Source organism: Canis aureus, chromosome 13, assembly GCF_053574225.1.
Source record: "Canis aureus isolate CA01 chromosome 13, VMU_Caureus_v.1.0, whole genome shotgun sequence".
In the NCBI taxonomy this organism is placed as follows: Eukaryota; Metazoa; Chordata; class Mammalia; order Carnivora; family Canidae; genus Canis; species Canis aureus.
The window spans coordinates 9409855-9436659 of NC_135623.1; the positions used below are offsets into that span (position 1 = coordinate 9409855).

General features: G+C 36.6%; 1 protein-coding gene across 1 annotated transcript in view; it reads right to left on the reverse strand.

The window, feature by feature from the left end:
* Positions 1-26805, reverse strand: part of RLF (RLF zinc finger) — a 91669-nt gene that overhangs the window by 51410 nt on the left and 13454 nt on the right. The window contains exons 2-4 of the mRNA XM_077844570.1: positions 6378-6532; positions 5222-5303; positions 1296-1428 (exon numbers count right to left, since the gene is read on the reverse strand). Coding sequence (XP_077700696.1) covers positions 1296-1428; positions 5222-5303; positions 6378-6532 — 370 coding nt within the window. The remainder of the gene's footprint in view (positions 1-1295; positions 1429-5221; positions 5304-6377; positions 6533-26805) is intronic.

Genomic DNA, 26805 nt, shown 5'->3' on the forward strand with positions numbered 1-26805 from the left:
GCCTTAATTAATCTTTGAATAGACAGAATACCACAAGGTTATCAGGTGAAGGGTGCTTCTCCTCATCTCTTGATATTTTTCTATGTAAAAAGAAATTGCGGTTTACTCCTGAGGTAGGGTGATGTATTTGATTAGTACATCATGAGAAAATAAAGTGGGGACCTTTAATGCCACTCTATCCTTTTTTGTCTTGAGTTTATTTAGGCCTGCCTCTAGAAAGTATGAGAGTTAAGTGTTCTTCTTGGCCCTAGTCAAGCCCTATCTGGACTGGGATCTGCCTAATTCTGGGATTCTTCTGAAACTATTTGGCTCTATCCTCTAAGCAACTTTTATTAATAAGAAAGGTGGTTTTAGCCTCCATCTGCTTATATCTACGAAGGGATGACATTTACTGGAACCTCAACAGAAAACAATAAAATCAATCGTTTTCTATTAAATAGCTCTTTCTCTTATTCTTTTTTCCCTTTTGTCAGTGTGACTAATAAGCAGTAGATAGCAGAGAGAAGGAACCAAGAATAAGTACTCTTATTGCCAATCTTCTCACTATACAGAAAAACCAAACAGTGTGAATACAGTAGGCTGTCAAACCTGATGAATGAATAAGCTAACTGGGGTATTTTAAGGCATCAATATTCAAATGGTCTGTTTAAGACCTAAATTAAAGACATACCAAAAGTATAAAAACTCTTCTCAATCTCATTTTTATTCCAGAAATATATATTTAACAGAATGTGATCCTTTTAATTTTCTACTACCTTAAAGCAAATGAAATCATAATTGGTGGTATCAAATGAGATAATTTTTTGTGTCTAAAATGCAAGTATCAATTCAAACCCACAAATCTTCTGGTCTTAAACTGACAATTTTGCAAATAAAAGTTTCCATTCTTTGCATTTCTTTACAAAATGCTAAATTCCAATATTTCATAAGTTTAAATCAAAAAGCAATTTTTTTCATGGTCCTTAGTTGTAGTAACCAGTGAACAACATATGGGCAGTAAAGTTCTATCATATAAGGAAGACTAGAAACAGATTACTCATTTGTATCTCAGGAACTTTGAACATTGTTACTCAATGCAACATTTTAAAGTAAGTACAAGGGATATTTAAAACACTACCTAAAAATGCAAGAATCCTCAGGCAAAACATTAAATGCTTAAGGTTAGTGTTTACTATTTAAAGGAGAGGGGTATAGATACACAGGTGATATTCACAAATTTTTATTCCATTAATCAATTCTAACTCTCTAAGAGCTAAACCTTCCTTCAATATAGTCAGTCAAGTTTTGAGGCTTACCTTCTTCTGTTTCTACTGGCTGTTGAGACAGAATTTTAAGAAGAACTGGGTTTTTCCACACCCCTTCCTTGGTAACGTGAACCAATATTTGTAGGTTATTATTCCCAAATTCCAATAATGCATCATGTGACTCCTAAAACAAAAATAGCACATCCACAAACAGGCTAGTAAGCAATATATAAAATAGTTTTGCCTTTTCAATGTATCTGAACGTCCACAGAAAGGACCATTACCTTGGATTTTCTAAAAAGAAATAAGGGTTAAAAAAAAAACCTATCCTCAAAGCTTTGTGAATTGTTAGTTTTTTCTTAAAAAAATGAAACTAGAGTGATTCCACTAAATTAAAGGGCACCTTTAAAATGTTTTCCTAAATTCTCCTTAGGTAAAATTATCACAATTCAATTTACAATTTCACATTACTAGACTATTTTAAGCCCACTGTTCAACTTTCTTTTAAAGGATTCTGAAGTATTCACAAAGGCAAGCTATTCCTTCTAATAGGAATATTATGTAATGATGCCAATTGATATATTTTTTGTTTAAATTCTTCTAACAAAGGACTTTTTTAAAAAAAAGATATTATTTACTCGAGAGAGAGAGAGAGAGAGAGAGAAAGAGAGAGAGAGAGATGGGCAGAGGGAGAAGCAGGCTCCATGCAGGGAGCCCAATGTGAACTCCGGGATCATGCCCTGGGCCAAAGCCAGATACTCAAACCACTGAGCTACCCATGCGTCCCACAAATGACTTTTTAAATGAAAAGTGGCTATACATAAAATATCATGGAAAGTCTAGGTTAGTAGCTATCATTCTATCTCCTCAGAAACAAAATATATTGCCAATAATTTGTTCTTTAAAATATTTATGTACACAAAGGATCAGGAGAAAGGGGTCAGAAATACAAGTTGACATAAATGATTTAAGTATATGTCACTGTCCTCTATTACTAGTGAATGTTATTGGTTATTCCCATATTCTAAAATTTTAATGTTTTCTCTATTTTAGACGGCCGAAATTCTCAAAAAACATAAGCTTCCATTTATAGCAATATTCTTTGGAAATAAAAGTTAATGATGTTCACAGACCTAAGTATATAATCTTATATTCACATAAGTGAAATATAAGAAATAAAATTAATTTGTCTCCTAATGTCAAAATGATAGGTTTTTAACACATGCATTCCCAATATGCTGAGTTACTTTCTGTAGAGAAAGGGTTTAAAATTTAGAATTGACACAGAAAGTGATATTTCTAATTAACAGTTTACTAATAGCAATATTGAATCAATGCTGCAATTTTTCCTTTAAGGGCTTGAACTGTACTCAGGCTTCTTTCTCCTTAACTTAGGATAAGAGACATTTATCCTACAGTGAAGAATAAGATTCCATATACAAATTTCAGAATTTGCAGGGTCTGGTCACCTTATATACAATATCTAACAGACCTGTATCATCACACTTTGGCAGAAATAATACCATCTACAGCAACTAAAATAAACAGCCACAGTCTGGGTTAAAAAAATAAAAACAACTTTCTATTTTTCATCTGTTCAAACTACAGTGTATTCTGCATAAGAATGATGTGTATAATCCTCTACTATAGCAAAGTTACTTTTAAAAAGTAATATTAGGGGGCAGCCCAGGTGACTCAGCGGTTTAGCACCGCCTTCAGCCCAGGGCGTGATCCTGGAGACCCAGGATCGAGTCCCACACTGAGCTCCCTGCATGGAGCCTGCTTCTCCCTCTGCCTGTGTCTCTGCCTCTCTCTCTCTCTCTCCCTGCATGGAGCCTGCTTCTCCCTCTGCCTGTGTCTCTGCCTCTCTCTCTCTCTCTCTCTCTGTCTCTCATGACTAAATAAATAAAATCTTTTTTAAAAAAGTAATATTAAAGTCTTTAAAAACTATGGCAGAATTTAAAAATCATTTTAAAACTTAAATTTGTTAAGGTAAAAAATATACTAGTCCACAGTTTAAAATCTACAATACAGAAGTACTAGCACAAGAAGTTCACTCTAGCATGATTTATAATAACAGAGATGTGGCCAAATAATTTATGGTGTAATCACCTAACAGAATCACAGGCAATCATAAAATAAGGGAGACCTATATATACAAACCTAGACATACAACCATGATAAAATTAGGTTTAAAAAAGTTGCAAAAAATGAGATCTCATTTTTATTAGAAGACTTATTTCAGGGTATATTTTCATATCCGTAGGCAAAACATCTGGAAGGGTTCTACAAGCTGAAAACAGTGAAATGAGTGTGTTATGTTTGTGGCCTGCTCTGATAAAACTATTCTTTTACCAAAACTTTCTTCAAAACTATCTGCTGCTTTGTCCATTTAACACTGAAATAAGGAAACTTCAGGGTTTTACCTTTCAGATTTTAATAAGGACCACGTCTTATATCTATCTGTACCTCTACTGCATTGATTTTATTGAACACATATTCAAAAATATATCCTGTGGAAAAAGTTATGCAGGTAGAGGGAAAAGGCAACGATTTTATGCAGGCATACACTCTAAGAAAATAATAAAGAAATAGGACAGTATTCTCTCTACAAAGGATACTACTATAAATAACAGTAACAGCTCTAAGAAGAGTAATGAGATTTGCCCTTCTGGACTGTCATATGCCGGGACAAAACTACTAGCAAGCCTCAAAACATAGTATGACAAAATCAGTGTGTTATGTATGAAAGATGATTTTAGCAGCTGTATGAATATGTGAAATTAGGATTGCATTGCAGGGATTAAAATAGGCCAAGGACGTGACCCAAAAAATCCTCTTCTCCCCCAAAAGAGAAAGATTAACATTATCATCATCTCATTTTGGGTTATATATCCCAAAGGAAAGAAATTTCCAGATAATGAAGTATGTCTGTTAATATGCAGATCTTTACTTGTGCCTACATGAAACACATCCAGGCTACCACAGAGTTTGTGTTCTTGAGGAGCAGCTAGCAAAAAGCAAGCTGTGGTTATAAATCGAAGTATAACTTTGGGCAGCTAATTAACACTCTATGCCTGTCTCCCCATTTGTAGATGGAGATTCAAATGATCCCTACATTGTAAAGTTTGTAACTTGATTAAAAGACACAAAACATGGACGTCTGGGTGGCTCAGTGGTTGAGCGTCTGCCTTTGGCTCAGGGCGTGATCCTGGGATCGAGTCCTGCATTAGGATCCCTGCAGGGAGCCTGCTTCCCCCTCTGCCTTTCTGTGTCTCTCATGAATAAATAAATAAAATCTTAAAAAAAAAAAGATATAAAACAGTAGAGCAGTATTTAGTATACAGTGGTAACAAATGATGATAGTTATTACTATTGCGTCTATTTTTTGGAATAGTTTTACTGTCTCTATCAGTAACAAGCAAATTTTCCTCCTATCCTATTCTACCCTCCGTAACTTGCTACTTTCTGATGTGCTCACCTATAAGCAAGCTGATAATCAAGTCAATATGAGAGCCAATGTAGCTCTCCTGCAAGTAAAATGCATGAACAGAATCTATGATGACTATTCTGGTTGTCTGAGAGACTTAAAATGCTAGACATAATCCCTGAAATGTTAGGGGAAATTACTAGACAAGTATACTAAGAATGATCCAAATATTGCTACTTTGTAACCAAATATAATTTTACATTTTTTAATAGCTTTATTCTGTCTAAAACTTTGTTTTTGAATAATGAAAACATGCGCTGATTTCTAAGCTATATAAAGGCTAACAAAACCAAATGAAAGACAAAAACAATTTTTTAACACACCTCTTTCATTTGGAAGACCTCTTTCTCAAAATCTCATGAACTTAATACAAATATACAATACACTTGTTTTTCTTCCAAGCTTTCAATTTCAGTTTGCTAGGAGAAATTAACCAGGTATCTTGGGTATCTAAACAGAGATCTTTTTTGAGTCCAAATCAACTCACCTGTAGAGACTGTAGGAAGAGTACCCAGACTTCACATGGCAGTTCACTTTCAGACACTGAAAGCAGTAATTCAAAACAACTCCTATAATGTAAAATAATGAAGTCAGTATATAAATGTGGTTATAAGCATAATAAAATATAGTATGACAGGAATACTGAATACACATTTTACATTTGTTTAGATTATTTGAAATTTGTTTCTTATTCTTTACATTTTTCCTCAACATTGTTATATTGGCTTTTCAACTTTAAAAAAGAGAAAAAAGAAAAACCAGGAGGCTTTATAATTACATTGGGCTTTAAAACATCTGGTAATATATTCTTTTTAGAAATCACATTCCAAGCAGTTTTATTTAGTTTATTAGGATGTAGGAGGGTACCCAAATAGGAACCATTCTGAGTCCAGAAGACAAAATCAGGAGCTCATGCTATTGTTAATTCAGCTGATAAAGATAAATATATATAACTGTCATCTATGTAGGTTCTTGTCACTTGCAGAGGAAACAGAAAGACTAGCAAGGCCAAATCTTTACCTCTAACAAATCAAGACCACCTAGACTAGAAGTTACCCTCCCAAACAATCTGTAAGCTAACCCAATCTAAAAGCTGAATAGCTATTGTGCCTTTTCAGTTTACAGATGAAAATTAAATGAAAGCTATAATTTTATCTGCCACTAGGCCGTCAAATATTAAAACAGCAGCTAGATTATCATGGACTCAGGGTGGTAATCTTATATATATACCCTGTTATTTTCTGCTAGTAAAATTATTCTTAGTTCAAATAATATAGCTGAATGGCACAATGTCACAGTATTTCCCCCCCAAAATGATCCTCAAAGACCACTACAGTTTCCAGGCACTCTGTCACTCATATTGATCTATACCTAAGGACAGGAAGAAAATGTATCATTCTTGGATGCTAAGCCTGAGGAAGAGATTCTGGAGGCAATTAAAGATTATGTTGTTTGGCTGGAACTTCACTTGTACTTTATCTCCTGGGAACCAGAGTATGAAGGCTCAAAGCAAAGGAAATTTCATTCAAAGGTATGACTTTAATGGTGCTCTGAATAACGTGATATCACAGTAAAGAGAAGTCAGGCAAACATCGCAACCGAAAGTACTCAACTTTATCAGCGACTTAAGTACTTAAACTTACAGTACTAATCTGCCAAGCACTAACAGGACATCTTCACATTCAGTAGTTAAATATGGGCGTGCACTGGCAAAGCTTTGGATGGCAAGTCGATACACCTCCAGAAGATACACCATATGTTCTGAGGCATTCTTGTTGTTTGCATATTGCAATAATGTCTAAAAAAAAATAAAATTAAAGTATCAATTAAAAAATAAAAATAATGAAGCAGATTTCTTTCTCAAATGCATGGTCCCTCTTCTTTTTTCGAATAAATGCATACACCTTTTATTTGCCTTTTTAGGCTCTGGTTTATTTAGAGGATTCTATTTTCATCACTTACTGAATTGTTTCTGCTGAGTTACAGAAAAGCCAGAACTGCTCTTTTGACATGAGAATAAATCTAAGAGTAGAGCCATAAAATGTCTGTAGTTGTTCTCACAGACAGTTGGTCTGGAGTTTTGATCTCTGAATTTCAATAATGAGTTTCATTAATACATTAAACTAAGCACTAACCATGTGCCAAGCACTGGGTATCCAAGAATAAGACTATGATCCCCCGCCTTCTACAAAAAGAGACTTATTCCTGAGTATGGATCCTCAGCTCTATAGCTCCATCAAATTCACTTTTTCCTGCACCCATAGAACTGATTAGGCTTGATTTACACTCACTAACCAATCTGTGAAAGAATGATGTTATATATTTTTAACTAAGTTTTTAAAAATTAACATACAGACCAAATACTAATTTATGTTTATAATATAGTCATACTACCCTCCAGAGTACCCTGTTACCCATACTATGATTTTCTAAGAGAGTATCTGGTGAGTATGAAATCTAAAACAAAGGAAAATGAAATACAATCAAGCCTGATAAACTACATGTGTTCAACACAATAATTTGTTTAAATGATGGTGGAAAGCTGGCTTATGTTCTCTTTGGACAATTCTACAAAATGACTACTAAATTCTTGTTTGGGGACACTCCAGGTTCCTCAGAGTTGTACTCTCTTCTATTATATAGAGATACCTTCTTCTAACAATTGATTAGGTTTTGCTTATGGTCAATTGATATTATCAAGTTAGGTTACCACTTGAATTATGCATAGGCAGGATACAAGTTTTTTCCTCTAGAATACATATTCTGACTGAGCTAGTCCTAATTCCTTGGTTGGGGCTACTTCTATAGTAAAGTCTTATTTTTAGAGGGTAGCTTTATCCTGAGTGAATTACATATGATTTGAATTTATTACCCCTCCAATAATTTCTTCAAAAAGTTGTGACTTCCTGTCTTTTATTTTTCTGCTTGAAGAACCACAAGTAGCTGTGGTAGCACGGCAGGATTCCACTGGATTTTCTGCAGTTTTAGTTCCCAAAGTAACAGTCCCTATCTATATCTATTCTGATAATTAAGAACTGAATAATCTGGATTATTTAAAAAAAATACCTTAAAGGAACTACATGATAAACAATCATACCATATACAGTAAAAACTCTCTTAGCTAACACATTAGATTATCTGGTCTTTGCATATCTGAATGATCAAGCCATTTATTTTAGTATATCAATTCAAATAAGTGTCTTGCTGCTGTACCACACTTTAGAAATGTGAGTTCCTTCTGTATTTTTGGAAGAGTATTTTGTCCTTATTTAATCAAGTCCCAAATTTTAATAAAAGCAAAAACTTAGTAACAGAGGATCAAGGGCGCCTGGGTGGCTCAGTCCGTTGAGCACCTTGAGCTCAGTTCATGTTCCCAAAGTCCTGGGATAGAGCCCTGCATCTGGGCTCCCTGGTCAGCAGGGTGTCCACCTCTCCCTCCCCATCTGCCTCTCCCTCTGTTCATTCTCTCTCTTGCTCTCTCCCTCTCTCTCTCAAATAAATAAAATCTTAAAAAAGAAAAACCCAAAACCCAAAGGATCATAAAACCAACCCCATAACAATCCTTTTTCTGCAGCTGAATGAGTACGGAGAAGGAATGCAGAATATGTACTTATCTGTTATGTAAATAAGAGTTCACACAATCTCTCAAGAAATTTATTAAAATCTTTGTTACAAACAAAGTCTGTTTCAGGTCAGCAAATTAATTATTGTCTGTACTGGTTAATCTAAATCCAGAGAGCTTGAGAAATTTATACTCAATACCAGATTTTATGCTCCCTGAGGTCAGATATTATGTTATCAATCTTTACAGGCCTAACAATTTACTCACTTCCACTGCCACAGGACATTCTCAAGTCTCACTAAATGTTTGCTGATTCATTCACCATTTTATCCACTGGACAAATATTTACGGATAGCTTACTCTAACCTAGACTGCAAGGTGCTGGGGAAAAAGACATGGGGGGCCTATCCTCATGGAGCTTTCAGAATGAGTCAACACAGTGTGACAGTTGAAACCACACATGCAAATTAACCAACTGCTGCCTGAAGTATATACAAAGAGAAGGGCAGAGTGCATATAGATGAGGTAGGTCTTTTCAGTCCACCTTCCCACTCAGAATGCTCCTGACACTAATCTAGTACTTTCTGACACTGACATTCCATTAAGACTTCCACAAGTAACACAATTTCAAATATTCAATGCCCCATGGGTATTTTTGTTTACAGCGTGCCCTATACTGATCTATACATTTTTATATTCCTGAATCTTCACCCTCATGTGTTAGTCCAATTAAATAGGTCTCTTTAGGACAGCCTGGGTGGCTCAGCAGTTTAGCGCCACCATCAGCTCAGGGCGTGATCCTGGAGACCCGGGATCGAGTCCCACGTCGGGCTCCCTGCATGAAGCCTGCTTCTCCCTCCACCTGTGTCTCTGCACCACCACCCACCCCCGTCTCTCATGAATAAATAAAATTTTTAAAAATAAAAATTAAATTACATTAAATTAAAAAATAAATAGGTCTCTTTAACATATCCATTATGACATACCCTGAGCATTTGAACAATCACTGGAACAATCTTCCTCACTATCACCTGTTTTTAAAAAATCCAAGAATGGAGTGCTTAAGTGGCTCAGTCAGTTGAGCATCTGCCTTCAGCTCAGTTCATAATCCCGGGGTCCTGGGATTTAGCCCCACATCAGGCTCAGCAGGGAGCCTGCTTTTCCCTCTGCTCCTCCCCCCTGCTCATGCTTTCTCTAAATAAATAAAATCTTTTTAAAAATTCAAGATTAAGTTGAATGAATTATAGCCATCCAAATAACATTTTAAGTATCTCATGTAAACAAAATTCCATCAGAAGCAGTAAAGAAAAACAGAGTTCTTACTTTTCCTTAGAAATTTAAATTTTAGACACCAACAAAACTGAAAGAGAAAGGGAAGATAAATAATAAATGACTCCCTCAAGTTCATTAGGATTCGACAGAGACCAAATTAATGGCCCCTCTCTTTGTTTCAGTTAACTCCTTTATTCCACAAACGCCTACTATGTGGGCAATACTATGGCTAACTACCTGCCCTTAAAAAGCAAGGTATACTGAAAGATCAAATACATCTGTATCTCTATAGGCGCTATCTTTGATAATTTTCAACATTTTAATGGCATTTTTATGGCATGCCTGGGTGCTCTCATTCGCATCCCAGGCAGATTACTTCTCAAGTCTTTGTTATATTAGACAACTGCCTATTAGACATTTCCATCTGAATGTCCTACTCAATTCTCAAACTCAACATGTCCAAAACATCTTCCCGAGCAAATATGCTCTTCCTCCTATGTTCCATCTGCCTCTTTTTTCAAGAGCTAGAGCTAAAAAAACCTATCTTTGACACCATTGCCCCAAAGTTTGTTGATTCAAATTGATCAACCTCAGAAATACCTGTTTCCTGCCCCTACACTTTACTTATTTCTATAGACCGTGACCCTAACCAGGCCTCCAACATAGTTTACTATGGACTCACCTGGATTTCTACAATAGTTTCTTCTCTAGGCTATATACTCTCCAGTTCTATATATGTGGTATAATCACAATGTATTTGTACATAAAAAAAGGTAATGTACAGAGAAAAAAAAAAAACAGAAGGAACTCAACTAAAATGCTAATGTGGCTAGCACAGGGACAGTAGTAGCATTATGAACACGTTTGTGTTGTCTTTATATTTTTCTAAACTGGGGATCCCTGGGTGGCGCAGCGGTTTGGCGCCTGCCTTTGGCCCAGGGCACGATCCTGGAGACCCGGGATCGAATCCCACGTCGGGCTCCCGGTGCATGGAGCCTGCTTCTCCCTCTGCCTGTGTCTCTGCCTCATTCTCTCTCTCTCTCTGTGACTATCACAAATAAATAAAAAATTAAAAAAAAAATTTATAAAAAAAAAATATTTTTCTAAACTTCTCCAATTTTTTTTTAAAGATTTTATTTATTCATGAGAGACAGAGACATAGGTAGAGGGAGAAGCAAGCTCCCTGGGGGAGCCCAATGCAGGACTCAATCCCATGACCAGAGCCAAAAGGCAGACGCTCAATCACTGAGCCACCCAGGTGCCCCTAAACTTCCCAAATTTTAATGAACATTACCATGTTTTTGATGAAGAAGAAAAAAAAAAAATCTACCCTCATCTGAATTCTACCTACACTCCTCACTACATGGTTCCAAAGAGATTGGAAGCATCCTATTTTCTGAAACTACCAAAGAGGGATTTTTTTTTCTTTTTTTTTTTAAGTTTATTTATTTATTTAAAGTAACTTCTACACCCAACATGCTCGAACTCACGACCTCAAGATCAAGAGTTGTGTGTTCTTCCAATTGAGCCAGCCAGGTACCCCAAAAAGGGAGCATTTCTTACAGAATGGCCATATTTTATGCAGAGATGTATTACAATTTAAAACTCAAATGATGGGGTGCTTGGGTGGCTCAGTAGGTTAAGCAAAGTGTCCAACTCTTGATTTCAATTCAGATCATGATCTCGAGGTTGTGGGATTTTTCAGGCTCCATATTCAGCAGGGAATCTGTACGAGATTCTCTCTCCCTCTCTCTCTCTGCTCCTCCCCCTGCTCTCATGGCTGTGTGTGCATGCACTCTCTCTCAAATAAATAAATCTTTGGGGTGTCTAGGTGGCTCAGTCAGTAAGTGTCTGCCTTTGGTTCAGGTCCTGATCTCAGAGTCCTAAGATCAAGCCCTGCATTGGGCTCCCTGCTCTGAGGGGAGCCTGCTTCTTCCTTTCCTTCTGCCCACTGCTCCCTCTGTCAGATAAATAAATAAAATCTTAATCAATCAATTTCAAATGGTTCTAGACTAGGGGATCCCTGGGTGGCGCAGCGGTTTGGCGGCTGGCTTTGGCCCAGGGCGCGATCCTGGAGACCCGGGATCGAATCCCACATCGGGCTCCCAGTGCATGGAGCCTGCTTCTCCCTCTGCCTATGTCTCTGCCTCTCTCTCTCTCTCTGTGCGACTATCATAAATAAATAAAAAATAAAAAAAAAAAAAACAAATGGTTCTAGACTAATATTCCCAAAGGAATACTCATAGTATTTTTGAACACATAGTATAAGCTAGGCATTCTCCTAGGAGTTTTACATGCTACTAACACAATTTACAACAACCCTGTGAAGTAGGTGATTTATCATGAGCCCATTTTAAAATAGAGGAAACAGAGGGGTGCCTGGCTGGCTCAGTTGGTAGAGCATGCAAGTCTTGATCTCGGGGTTGTAAATTCAAGCCCCACATTGAGTGTAGACAATACTTAATAAAATATTTTCTTTTTTTTTTTTTTTAATGAGGAAACAGACACAGAGAGATTAAGTTATTCACCCTAAGTCATCCAGTAGGTAAGTGTTGGATTCAGGATTTAAATTTGAATTCAGGGTCATCAGGCTAAAGAGCCCACACTTCATTGCTTTGCTTCATGTCTTCTCAGAATGCACAATTCTACAACTATTTTAAGCGTACTTTTAAATTCTGCTTTTTTCACCTATACACTATCTTTAACATTTTGTTGCAAGTAGTGTCATTAAAAGACTGCTTCTGGGAAGGTTTTTGAGGCAATGGTGCTGACAACCCACACTTTAGAATGCTGGTGGTTCACAAAGACATGATAAAAGGTATCTGGTAGTTATCATTAAATCTGCATGTCGTATGGCAAAAGGAAATTATGTCACTTTTAATTATAGAAGGGGATTTGCATTATTTCAGATTTTGCACATAAAGTGAGAAACCTTATTGATTTGTATATCTCGACACATGGAATTCCCAGAATTAAATAAATCTGAGTAAAATGTGATTGCACTATGACAAAAAGGCTTCTAGCAAGCCTAAGTCTGATTTCTGAAGTACAGGTCAAGTTTGAAAAAGCAAAAGTGAGAGGAACAGGAGGACTCCAAATAGACAGCAACGTTGAACAAAGTCAGAAATGACTAAAACAAATGGGGGCAAATGGTGACAAGACTGAGTATCACTCAGTGAGAAATACTGGAGGTTTCCCATGAAGAGACTAAGCTGGGTGTGCAATGCAATAGAAGAGTAGGAAAACTGCTGGCTGCTCACATAGAGAAGGTGTTTGGCATCCACTAAAACCTTTAAGTTTTTTATATATGCTGCTATTAGGATCCACCTCACACTTTGCATACTTGTTATAGTTGGTTTTTTAAACTCAGAAATATGAGTTGCTTATTACTCTATCTCATCTAATTCACCCATCCTGATTAAATTTCACTGGATTCAGTCCATCATCCCAGCCTACCAAGATTATTTTTAGATACTGATTCTGCCATAAGATTTAACTACGCTTTCTTGCATCATTTCATTTTCAATTCTAATAGAATACCTTTTCCTATTTTATCATAAAATTAGTATCATTTACTGTTTAAAAAACAGAGAGAGAAGTAGTAGAAATAAAAATGTCAAAAATCCACACTACCACTATCCAGAAAGAGACCACTGTTAACAGGTAATATTGAGAGGTTTTCATAATGCATCAATAGAAGTATATTAATGGGATTATACTACACAATGTTTTGTAAAATTTTCTCCAACATCAGTATGTTATAGCTGTACAGCTGTGTGTGTATACCACAATTTATTACTGAATTCTGTTTCTGGATATTATGGTTTTTAACTTTGCATTATTATAATGATGAAAGCACTGCTAACTTCTTTCATGTATCCATGACAATTTTCTCAGGATAATATACTATAAATGGAATTGCTGGGTCAAAGGATGCATTATTTTTAAGGCTTTACATAGACTCAAATTCTGCTCCAGAAAATGTGTTCCAATTTACATTCCTATTATTAGTGTTAAGACAGTGACAGATTGGGAGCTGTCAAAGTTATTGTATATTACAACCTAAATACAATTTTTTTTTTCCTAAATACAATTTTTGAGGGTCAACTGGATAGGGGAAATATAATTATCATGTTTATTCAATTTATAATCCTTTCATTACTGGTGAAGTTGAATAAAATCTTCATATATTTCTTTTATGAGATAATCTTAAAAATCACCATAGCATCTGTAAGGTATCTTCATCTGAGTTATCAATAACAGTAAGGCAGAGAGCTTGGATGAGGATAACTCCAACAGTTAACTTTAATCTTCCAAAAAATCAAAGAGGAGGAAATACACTCTAATTCATCCTATAATGCCAATATTATTGATATCAAAGCCAGACAAAGATTACAAGTAAACTATGTATTATCATTTATAAGCATTGATTTTTTAAAAATCAACAAATTACTAGTAAACTAGTATCAATGGCATAGTAAAATGGATCAGATACCACAACCAAGTGGGATTTATTCCTGGAATGCAAAGATGGTTCAGTGTATGAAAATCATATAACTTAAAAAAAGAAAAGAAAAGAAAATCATATAATGTAATAACTACAATAACAATAAAGGGAAAAAAAAAACAATAAAGGGAAACACCCTCACAAGAACATATCAACTAATGCAGAAAGAGCATTTAAAAAACTTAACAACTTTTCATGATAAACAGTCAACAAACAAGGAATAGAAGAAAACTATCTTGGGGCACCTGGGTGGCTCAGTGGTTGATCATCTGCCTTTGGTTCAGGTCGTGATCCCAGGATCGAGTCCTGCATAGGGCTTCCTGCAGGGAAGCCTGCTTCCCCTCTGCCTAGGTCTCTGCCTCTCTGTGTGTCTCTCATGAATAAATAAATAAATAAAAGCTATTAAAGAAGAAAACTATCTCAACATAATATAGATTCATGGATGAAAAACCCATAACTAATATTATACTCAATGGTAAGACTGAAAGCTTTTCCTTTACCATCAGAAAAAAGATGCCAACTTTCACCACTTCTATTCAACACAATACTGGAAGTCCTAGTGAGAGCAATTAGGCAAGAAAAAGAAATAGAAGCTATCCAAATTTGAGAGAAAATAAAAATATCACTGTTTGCAAATAATATGATTGTGTATGTAGAAAATGATAAAGACTCCACATTTAAAATAAACAAGCAGAATTAAATTCACTGAACTTGCAGGACACAAAATTAACACACAAAATCAGCTGATTTTATATACTAACAAATGAATAATCTGAAAAGGAAGTTAACTATTCCATTTGTAGTAACATCAGAAATATAGTTGGGAATAAACTTAATCAGAGGTGCCAGGTGGCTCAGTTAAGTGTCTGCCTTCAGCTCAGGTCAGGATTTCAGGGTCCTGGGATGGAGTCCCACACAGTGCTCCCTGCTCAGCAGAATCTGCTTCTTCTTCTCCCTGCCCCCGCCTGTGCTTTCTCTTCTCTCTCTTTCTCTCTCAAATAAATAAAATCTTAAAAAAAAAAAAAAAAAAAAGGAGTGAAAGACCAGACTTACACACTGAAAACTACCGACCTTTGCTGAAAGAAATGAAAGAAGACACAAATCAAAGACATGACATGGAAATGTTCACAGATTGTAAGACTTCTATTGTTAAGATGTCAATACTATCCAAAGCAGTCTAAAGATACAATGCAATCCCTAGCAAAATCCCAATTACTTATTTTGAAGAATTAGAAAAATTCACCCTAAAATTGTTAGGGAATCTCAAAGGACCCTGAATTGCCAAAAACAGTGTTGAAAAGGAGAACAAAGCTGTAGATCTCACATTTCCTGATTTCAAAATTTACTACAGAGGCACAATAATCAAACTGGCATGAAGGCAGACATACAGACCAATGGAATAGAGCCCGGAAATAAACCTTACATGTATGGTCATTGAATTTCCACAAGAGTGCAAAGATCATTCAGTGAGAGAAAGAGCAGTCTTCTCAATAAACAGTGCTGGGAAAACTAGGTATCCATATGCAAAAGAATTAGACTCTTACCCTATACAAATGAACTCAATACAGATATAAGTGTTAAAACTTCTTAGAAGAAAACACAGGGGAAAAGCTGGATTTGACAATGATATTCTTGAATAAGATCCAAAACCATGGGTGACAAAAGTAAAAATAGACAAACTGAACTATATCAAAATTTAAAACTTTTGCACACCAAAGGACACAATCAGCATGGTAAAAAGACATCCAAAGAACAGGAGAAAATATTTGTACATCATATATCTGTTAAGGAACTGACAGCCAGAATATATAAAGAAGTCTTGAAATTCATCAACAAAAAACGAAACCACCCAACTAAAAATTGGCAAAGGACTTAAATAGGCATTTCTCCAAAGAAGATACACAAACAGCAAAAAAGCACATTAAAAACATGCTTAACATCATTAATTAAGAAACGCCAATTGGGGAAGGAGGGCACCTGGGTGGCTCAGTTGGTTGAACACCTGACTCATGATTTTGATTCAGGTCATCATTTCATTTTTGAGACCAAGCCCCACATCGGGATTCACACTCAGTGGAAGAATCTGCTTGAGATTCTTTCCCTCTCCCTCTCTGCCCTTCTCTCAAATAAATAATTTTTTTTCCAAAAAAAGAAGAAATGCAAATCAGAGGCATCTGGGTGGCTCAGTTGGTTAGGCACCTGCTCTTGGTTTTGGCTCAGGTCATGATCTCAGGGTCATGAGATTGAGCTCTGCATCAGGAGCTCCATGTTCAATGCCAAGTCTCCTTGAGATGCTCTTTCTCCCTCTGCTCTTCCCCCTACTTGAGCTCTCTAAATAAAATCTTTTAAAAAATGCAAATCAAAATCACAATGAGATAATCACTTCATACCCATTAGGATGGCTATTCTCAAGCAACAAAACAAACCAAAATCAGAAAATAACAAGCACTGACAAGGATATGGAGATGTGGAACTCCTGTGTATAGGTGGTGGAAATGTAAAAATGGTGCAGCCACTGTGGAAAATGTCACGGTGGTTCCTCCAAAAATTAAACACTACCACTTCTGGACATACACCCAAAACAATCAAAAGCAGGACCTAATAAGGTATTTGTGCTTTGCACCCATGTTCATGGCAGCATTATTTACAATAGCCAAAAGGTTGAAGCAACCCAAGAACCCATCAATGTATGAATGAACAAACAAATTGTAATATGAACACACAATTGACTATTATTCCGCCTTAAAAGAGAACAGAAATTTCGGGGGCCTGGTTGGCTCAGTCAGTTAAGCGTCCAATTCTTGGTTTAGGCTCAGGTTATGATCTCACAGTTGTGAGATCTGAGCTCCGCATGTCAGGCTCTGTGCTCAGTGTGAAATCTGCTTAAGTTCCCCTCCCTCTGCCCCTCCCCCAACTTACATGTTCGCACACTCATGCTCTCTTGCTCTCTCTCTCAAATAAATAAATAAATCTTTAAGAAAAAGGATATTTGACACATGCTACATGGATGAATCTTGAAGCCATTATGCTAAGTAAAATTAGCAAATCACAAAGAGACAAATAATGTATGTTTCCACTCACATGTGGTACCATGGTCAAATTCTTAGGGACCAAAAGTAGAAGTGTAGTTGTCAGAGACTGGAGAGGGAGGAATGGGGAATTAGTGTCTAATGGGTTCAGAGTTTTGGCTTGAGATGAAAATGTTCTGAATATCAATAGTGGTGATGGTTTCATATCAATGGAATATACTTAACACTAGCAAATGTATACTTAAAAATGCTTGAAATGGGGCAGCCCCGGTGGCTCAGCGGTTTAGCGCTGCCTTCAGCCCAGGGCCTGATCCTGGAGACCTGGGATATCAAGTCCCACGTTGGGCTTCCTGCATGGAGCCTGCTTCTCCCTCTGCCTGTGTCTCTGCCCCTCTCTCTCTCTCTCTTCTCTCTCTCTGTATCTCTCATTAATAAATAATTTTCTTTAAATGCTTAAAATGGTAAATTTTATATTATGCATACTTCACTACAATTTTAGAAACACCTCAAAAAGAGAGTCAACCTTATGCCTTGAGATTTTAGATTACCAACTTTCAAGAAGCATAGGTGGGTGAGTGTGCAACAGGAAGATGGGGAGAAGATAAATTCAAATATCCCCCATTTCTGCTTTAGTGAGTCATTATTACTAAAAGGATTGATCTAGAATACTAAGTTTAGAGACTTTAAAATCCAAGCTTTATCACACTGGGGAAAAGTATTAAAATTCAAGTGTAGCTGTGTAATAGAGTGAAATAATATGCCTTGTGGCTGTGGATTCAAACGTCTTACCCTCATCATTTGTTAACCTCTCTGGGTTTTGTTTTTTGTGGGTTTGTTTTTTTTTTTAAACAATCAACTGAAACTGAGTACTCATTTTGCCCCAGACATTGTACAATATAACTCTTAATAAAAGAAAAAACCCACACAACAAAATTTATCATCTTAACCATTTTTAAAAGTACAGTTCCGTGGCATTAAGTATATTTATTAAGTTATCGTGCTACCATCACCAACATCCATCCATAGAATTCTCACCTTGCAAAACTGAAACTGAGCCTATTAAACAATAACTCCCTATTACTCCCTCATTTCAGTCCCCTGGCAACCACTATTCTACTTCCTGCCTCTATGTGCAATATTGCTTTCAAACTATATTTTGTTTGAAAAAGCAACACAAGAGTATGATAATGGCATCAGAGGAGACAAATAGCTCAATGAACAGAAAAGAGTCCAGAAATACACCTACATACATATGGCTAATTGATTTTCAACAAGGTGCAAAGGCAATTTCTTAATTCAATGAGAAAGCAGTCTTTTCAACAAATGATGTGGAACATTTAGCTATTCATTTTAAAAAACACAAAAAATTAAAAATTATAAACAAAAACCAAAAAATTTCCATCCACCCTTACTCATATAATACAAAAATTAACTCCAAATGGATCACAGATCTCAATGTAAAACCTCAAACAAATTTCTAGAAGGGAACCCTGCAGAAAATCTTTGTGGTCTTGAATTAGGCAGATTTCTTACATATGAAAACATAATCCATAAAAGAGAAAGTTGATAAACTGAACTTTATCAAAATTAAGAACTTCTGTTCTTCAGGAGATACTGTTAAGAGAATAAAAAGAAAAGCCACAGCCTAGGAGATCTTTGCAGAGAATATATTTGATTCAGTTTTTTTCCCCCTGACTCCATCAACTCTGTGGTTATAGAAGGGATCAATTTAATGAAATAAACCATGTGCTTGCTGCTCATGTGCCCATCTAGTTATGTAGGACTTTCTTTCCTGTCTTACCCAGTATTTTCTAGTAGTTCTTAATGGTATCTCACGAATTCACCAACAGTTCTTTCCAGAATGTGTGACGTCCACCATACTGTTCTGCCTAAGTTCATCCTTGTAATTTGCTCCCTATAAACAGCAGAAGCACCTCAGGCTTTCCCCATGGCCACATCACCACAATGGAATCTGTGTCATGACCAAGAGTGTTCCCTCCAGAGAGTCCCAAGTGAACCAGAGTCAGAACATGTATAACCTTAGAAGTGATACAAATCACCATTGCCATTCTGCCCATTCTTTGCCAACTAAGCCTCGAAAGAAAGAAAAAGAAAAAGAAAAAGAGAAAGAGAAAGAGAAAGAGAAAGAGAAAGAGAAAGAGAAAAAGAAAAAGAAAAAGAAAAAGAAAAAGAAAAAGAAAAAGAAAAAGAGGGGATCCCTGGGTGGCGCAGCGGTTTGGTGCCTGCCTTTGGCCCAGGGCACGATCCTGGAGACCCGGGATCGAATCCCACGTCGGGCTCCCGGTGCATGGAGCCTGCTTCTCCCTCTGCCTGTGTCTCTGCCTCTCTCTCTCTCTCTCTCTGATAAGGCATTTCACCAAAAAGATGTAAGGATGGCAAACAAGCACATGAAAAGGTATTCAACATAGTTAAGTCATTAGTGGGGCATCTGGCTGGCTCAGTTGGTGAAGCATCCAACTCTTGATTTCAGTTCAGGTCACAATCTCGGGGTCGTGAGATCAAGCCGTATCAGGTTCCACATTCAGCAGGGAGTCTGATGAAAGATTCTCTCTCCCATTCCCTCTCCCTCTCTCCCCACTCACGCATGCACACATGCACATGCTCTCTCACTCTCTCATAAACAGATAAAACTTTTAAAAAAAAATAAAGGGCACCTAGGCGGCACACTTAGTTAAGCATCCAGCTTTGGTTCTGGCTCAAGTCAAAGTCTTGGGGTAATGAGATCAGCCTTGAGTTGGGCTTTGCCAAGCTCAGCAGGAATCTGCTTGAGATTCTCTCTCTCCCTCTGCCCTTCCTGCCACCCTACTCAGCCCCTCTCTCAAATGAATAAATAAATCTTTAAATAAAATAAACTGCAAATTAGAGCCACAAAGAACTACCACTAATTTTAAAATGGCTAAGATGAAAAAGAATAGCCATACCTAGTGTTGATCAGGAGGTGGAAAACTAGAACTCTCATACATTGTTAGTAGTAATGTAAAATGATACAACTATTGTGAAAAGCCTGTCATGTGACCCAGCCATTCTACCTAGGTATTTACCCGAGAGAGCATCTGTCCATACAAAGACTTATACACAAATGTTCAAATCAACTTTACTTGCAATAGTCAAAAACTAGAAATAAGCCAAATGTCTATCAATAGGTGAATGAGCAAATCATGATAGAACCATACAACGAATAACCAGCAACAAAGCATATTAACTAGTAATATATACAACATGAATTTCAAAATAATTATACTGAGTGAAAGAAGCCAAAGACACTGCAGAGTTTTATTTATATAAAATTCTTTAAAACGCAATCTAATCTATATAGACAACAAGTAAATCAATAGTTGAGTGAAGGTGGAAAGATGGCAGGGAAAGAGGAAACGCAATGAAGCGAGAAGGAACTTCTAGGAGTGATGGATATATTCATTATCTTGATTATGGTGATGATTTCATGGGTGTTTGGATATGCCAAAGCTTATCAAATCTCACATTTTAACTAGAAATAGTTTACTATAAGTCAATTATACTTCAATAAAGCTGTTTTAAAAAATATATCAGCCTTGGGGCACCCGGCTGGCTCAGTCAGTGGTATGTGTGACTTTTGATCTAGGGTTGTGAGTTCAAGCCCCACGTTGGGCGTGAAGCTTTCTTTTAAAGGAAGCTTAAGTGGGGCTTTGAACTCATAATCCTGGGATCCCTGGGTGGCGCAGCGGTTTGGCGCCTGCCTTTGGCCCAGGGCGCGATCCTGGGGACCCGGGATCGAATCCCACGTCAGGCTCTCGGTGCATGGAGCCTGCTTCTCCCTCTGTCTGTGTCTCTGCCTCTCTCTCTCTCTCTCTGTGTGTGACTGTCATAAATAAATAAATAAATAAATAAATAAATAAATAAATAAATAAATAAATAAAATATTGAACTCATAATCCTGAGATCAAGAGTGGGACACTCAATCAACTGAGGCAATCAGGCACACCAAAAAAAAAAAAAAAAAAAAGACACATGGGTCAAAAGTACACATCATGTTTCAATTGCCAGATTTATAATTTACATTGCAAAAAATAAAACTGTGCAGAAAGATAACACAAAAAATGAAAGATAAGCTGGAGAGAAGAAAATTCTAAGATACATGACCTGCAAAGATTCATGTCTAGCATACATAATTTCATAAAAAACTGTAAAGAAAAAGTTGCAGAGCCTGGGTGGCTCAGTTGGTTAAGTGGCTGACTGATTTCAGCTTAGATCATGATCTCAGGGTTGTGAGATCAAGCCCTGCATTGGGCTGTGTGCTCAGCATGGAGTCTGCTTGACCCTCTCCTTCCGGTGCTCATGTGTGTTCTCTCTCAAATAAATAAATAAAATCTAAAAAAAAAAAAAAAAAAAAAACCAAGAAAACAACAACAACAAAAAACTATAAAGAAAAAGACAGGGGATCCCTGGGTGGCTCAGCGGTTTAGTGCCTGCCTTTGGCCCAGGGCGCAATCCTGGGGTCCTGGGATCGAGTCCCATGTCAGGCTCCCGGGATGGAGCCTGCTTCTCCCTCTGCCTGTGTCTCTGCACCTTTCTCTCTGTGTCTATCACAAATAAATAAATAAATAAAATCTTAGGAAAAAAAAGAAAAAGACAAATAAGGGGTGCCTGACCAGTTCAGTCAGTAGAGTATGCAAAACTTGATCGTAGAGTTGTGAGTTCAAGATCCATGTTGGGTGTGGAGATTACTTAAAAATAAAATCCAAAATAAAAATAAATAACAATCTAAATCTAAATTAAAAAAATGAAATGACAAATAACCCAACTAAAAAATGAGCAAAAAATAAGAAAAAGCAATTCACAGAAGAGGAAATATGAAAACAAAAACAAATTAAAACCAAAATGAGATACCACGTCCAATGAGAATAGCTAAAATTTAAGTACATGGAGTATTGGCAAGAATGTGCGACATTAACTTCCATACACTGAAAACTGAAATAAACTGCTATAGATACTTTGGAGAGTAACCCGGCAGTATTTATTATAGTTGAAGGCAGGCCTATATATGTACCTAGCAGCTCCACTTTAAGTATACATCCTCAAGAAATTCTTGTACCCATGTATCAAGATATACTGGAAAGATGTCTATTCCAACAGTTAATATATGCTTCTAAGCATATATATTAATAACTTAACTAAATAAACAAAATATACATCAACTATTAAACTTCTAAAGTTAATAAATGCTTCTAAATCCATTAACAATAACAAATGAATTATAACATATGCACATAAAACACTACGTCACTGAAAATGAATGTACCAAAGCTATTCATAGCAATATAGACAAATCTTAGAAATGTTATGTTGAATTTATTTTTCCATTACATTGAATTTAAAAAGCTTCAGAAGAATACATACAGTACACTATTTAAGTAAAGCTGAAAACACATAAAATAATACTATAGACTGTATTAAAATGCACAAATATTAAGTAAAGTGATGCAGGAGAATGATTAAATACCAAAATCAGGATGGTGGTGGAGGTAAAAGAATTTGTGAAAGGGTACATTCAATCATCTTATTTGTTAGGTGATTTTTTTTTTTTTAAGATTTATTTATTTATTTATTCCTGATAGAGAGAGAGAGAGAGAGGCAGAGACACAGGAGGAGGGAGAAGCAGGCTCCATGCCGGGAGCCCGACGTGGGACTCGATCCTGGGACTCCAGGATCGCGCCCTGGGCCAAAGGCAGGCGTTAAACCGCTGAGCCACCCAGGGATCCCCAGGTCATGTTTATTTTATACATTCTTTACTGCTTTGTATGTTGGAGATATCTGACTTGTAACATATGCTTCAAAGTTCTAAGCAAAACTGATTTTAAACCTAGATTCTTACACCCAGCCTAACACAAACAAGAGACAGGAAAGATCTCAGGAAGCTACCAGAGGGTATTCCTTCAGATCTCAAGTAAGGGAGTAAAAGGAAAAAAAGACACAAGGGGGCTAGGACACAGAGAGAATGGAGAGAAGCAAAGACAAGTACTGAAACAACAGCTGATAAAATGAAAACTAATTTAAAAGGGTAACAGGTGGAGCACCTGGCTGGCTCAGTTGGTGGAGAATGCAACTCTTGATCTTGGGTTCTTAAGTCTGCGCCCCATGGTGGATGTAGAGATTACTTAAAAATGAAATATTTTTAAAAATAAAATAAAAATAAAAGGGTAACAGATTAAGTACAAACCATATAAAAACACAAGAAACAAAGTGATGTCCCACTAATTCATGCAACACATAACATTTTAGTAATTCTTTCAAAACTTCTTCATACATCACTTCTTTATAAAAGAGGATAATATGATTTTTTTCTTAGGAAAAAAAAAGACATCTTGGATATCGTTTCATACTAATACATATAGCCCTAACTTATCATCTGCTTAAGTTTTATTCCAAAAACTACTAAAACACAACAAAAAAGTAAAATTCACCTACAATCCCACCACTTTAAAATTTTGCATGCAATAAAGAAGGGAAAAATCATACTTGTATTCCATCTAATTCCAGTCCCATTCCCCACCTCCAAATAATTCCTATAAATAATTTCGTACAAGCTTTCTAATTCTTTGTAATAATCTCCAGGGCTCAAATGTCTTATGGTTTTGGGATGTTCAAAGGGGTACTTATTTTTGGCATTTCCAAACCTAAAATATAGATTTCTGCCAATCCTACTCTCCCTCATATTAGTAAGGTCTTCCCTTCTTAACCATACACTTGCCTCAATTTTTTAGTTTGACAACCAATATCAATGAAGCTGACTACAGATAAGTGGCATGGAAAATCATTTCTTGGGGCACCTGGTTGGCTCAATGGTTGAGTGTCTACCTTTGACTCAGGTCATGATCTCAGGGTCCTGGGATCGAGTCCCACATCAGGCTCCCCTGTGGGAGAATGATTCTCCCTCTGCCTGTGTCTCTGCCTATCTCTCATGAATAATTAAAAATCTCAATAATGAAAAGAAAATCATTCCTTATAATCTACACAAGTTGGAAAAAAACAATAATGTTTATTCAAAACCATTCATATTAGACCTAAAAATAATTATGTAATAATTAAGCATGGAATTGTTTCTCTTACACTTCTCTTACCAAAGGACAAACTAATTGGAAGGTGGATAAAAACAGAAGATCATCAAATACTGACTACTATTCTATTGTATCAATAAGCAAACTAACATAAAAATTGTTTAATATTTACCTTCTCCACTAGACAATAAACAAGGAGGGCAAGAATCAAATCTGTTTTTTTCATCACTATAGACCAGAACCCTGCATAATACATAGAATGTAGCAGGTATTCTGTAATTACTTATTTTTGATGCTTTGTACTATTATTAAAGGATTCACTAACTTATTTTTGAAGTTTAAGATAATTTTTCAGGGAGATCCCTAGGTGGCTCAGCAGTTAAGTGCCTGTCTTTGGCTCAGGGCGTGATTCTGGAGACCCAGGATCGAGTCCCATGTAGGGATCCCTGCATGGAGCCTGCTTCTCCCTCTGCCTGTGTCTCTGCCTCTCTCTCTCTCTCTCTCTCTGTCTCTCATGAATAAATAAAATCTTTAAAAAAAAAGATAATTTTTCAGATATGTATCTTTGATGAGAGTACAATATGACTGTATACTAAAATTCAGGGGCATCTCCATGGCTCAGTAGGTTAAGCTTCTGCCTTCAGGTCATATCCCAGGGTCCTGGCATTGAGCCCCGTGTCAGGCTCCCTGCTGAGCAGGAAGTCTGCTTCTCCCTCTCTCCCCTCTGTCCTTCCTCTGTTCATTCTCTATCAAATACTTTTTAAAATTCCAAGCAAATAAAAATTAAAAAATTCAACCAAGTAGATTTGGTTCCAAATTCTCACTGCTTCTTTCAAATTCTGTAAAGGAGAGCAGCATAATGTTGACCAAACTGAACTTCTGGGAATTTTTTAAAGGAAATACTTAGATTCTATTTTTTAGATGGGTATTCACATCAGATTAATGATACACTAGTCATTAATTTTGTTTGATGGGTAAATAGATATGTCAATGTTCAGAATTTTATTTAATATTATTGCGTATTCTTGATCCTCAATCTACATCCCAGACTGAGAAGGAGTTCCCCCCTTAAATTTTTTTTTTTTTTATTTATGATAGTCACAGAGAGAGAGAGAGAGAGAGAGAAGCCAAGACACAGGCAGAGGGAGAAGCAGGCTCCATGCACCAGGAGCCTGATGTAGAATTCGATCCCGGGTCTCCAGGATCACGCCCTGGGCCAAAGGCAGGAGCTAAATCGCTGCGCCACCCAGGGATCAGGAGTTCCCCCCTTAAAAGTTTGTAAGCTTTTTTTTAGGGATGCCTGGGTAGCTCATTGGTTGATCAAGTCGTGATCCCGGACTCCTGGGATCAAGTCCCGCATCAGGCTCCCAGGAGGGAGCCTGCTTCTCTCTCCGCCTGTGTATCTGCCTCTCTCTGTGCCTCTCACAAATAAATAAAATCTTAAAAAAAAAAAAAAAAAAAAAAGTTGCAAGCTGAAAAGGGAGTGAATTAGATAACTTTCTAAGTTCCTCCCTCAAACATAGGATTATGAAAACACGGCCACATTTACCCAGGGACTCAAATCCAATGTATTACAAATTCAAATCACTTTTGATATGTTCAGATTTCAATAAAATGAAATACATAATTTAAGTGCCAAACAATAAACCAAGTTAAAACCAATGGTCAAATGAATTAAAAAAACTTTATAAGGCAGCCAGGGTGGGTGGCGGTTTAGTATTGCCTTTGGCCCAGGGCATGATCCTGAAGACCCAGGATCGAGTCCCACATCGGGCTCCCTGCATGGAGCCTGCTTCTCCCTCTGCATGTGTCTGTCTCTCTCTCTCTTTCTTTGGGTCTCTCATGAATTAAAAAAAAAAAAAAAAAAAAAATCTAAAAAAAAATAAAACCTTTATATAGAATGATCAGTTAGTTGGGACAGGTCAAATTTAGGTATCTACCATATATGGATCCCAAAGAACATCTATATTGTTTCAATGTAAAAAAAAATTTACTGTAAATTACACTTCCAATCTACATAGTTCCATCACAGGCTCTCTGAATCTAAAACCATATTTGTAAATCCTCTATAAAGATCTAGGAAACTTTTTTCTCTTAATGGGCTGTACATACTGACAGGAAAATGGTGGAAAGCTGCTCTACATGACATACTTCTTTAAAACAGTATTCAGAATGGAGAGGAAATAAAGAAATGGACACACTGCATAGTATCTGATACCAAAAGCTATGCTAATGGCAATGTTATACTGTCCCACTTGATATTCACAACCACCTACTGGGGAGCTATTATCCCCAATTTTATAGACAAGAATAGAGATCCAAGGCAGAATGTAAGGTCCCAAGAATGCTAGAATGAAGATTTAGAGTAAAATCTCCTAACGTCAAATCTACTTCCTATTGGATATGTTATCCATTTCAAAAGACAATAAAACACAAGACTGACTGAATTTGATGGGGTATTCACATTTACTGCGAGAACTTTATGGGATAATTTGTTCTAGATTTAACATTTTCATTTAAATCCCTTAAACACTGAAATAAAGATTTCACTCTTAAGGAAAAAGTCAATTAAGGATAATAAACGTAACTAATGTAACAAATAACTTCAGTTCAAAATAGTAGAGTGGTTTCCACTGGGATGGGCAT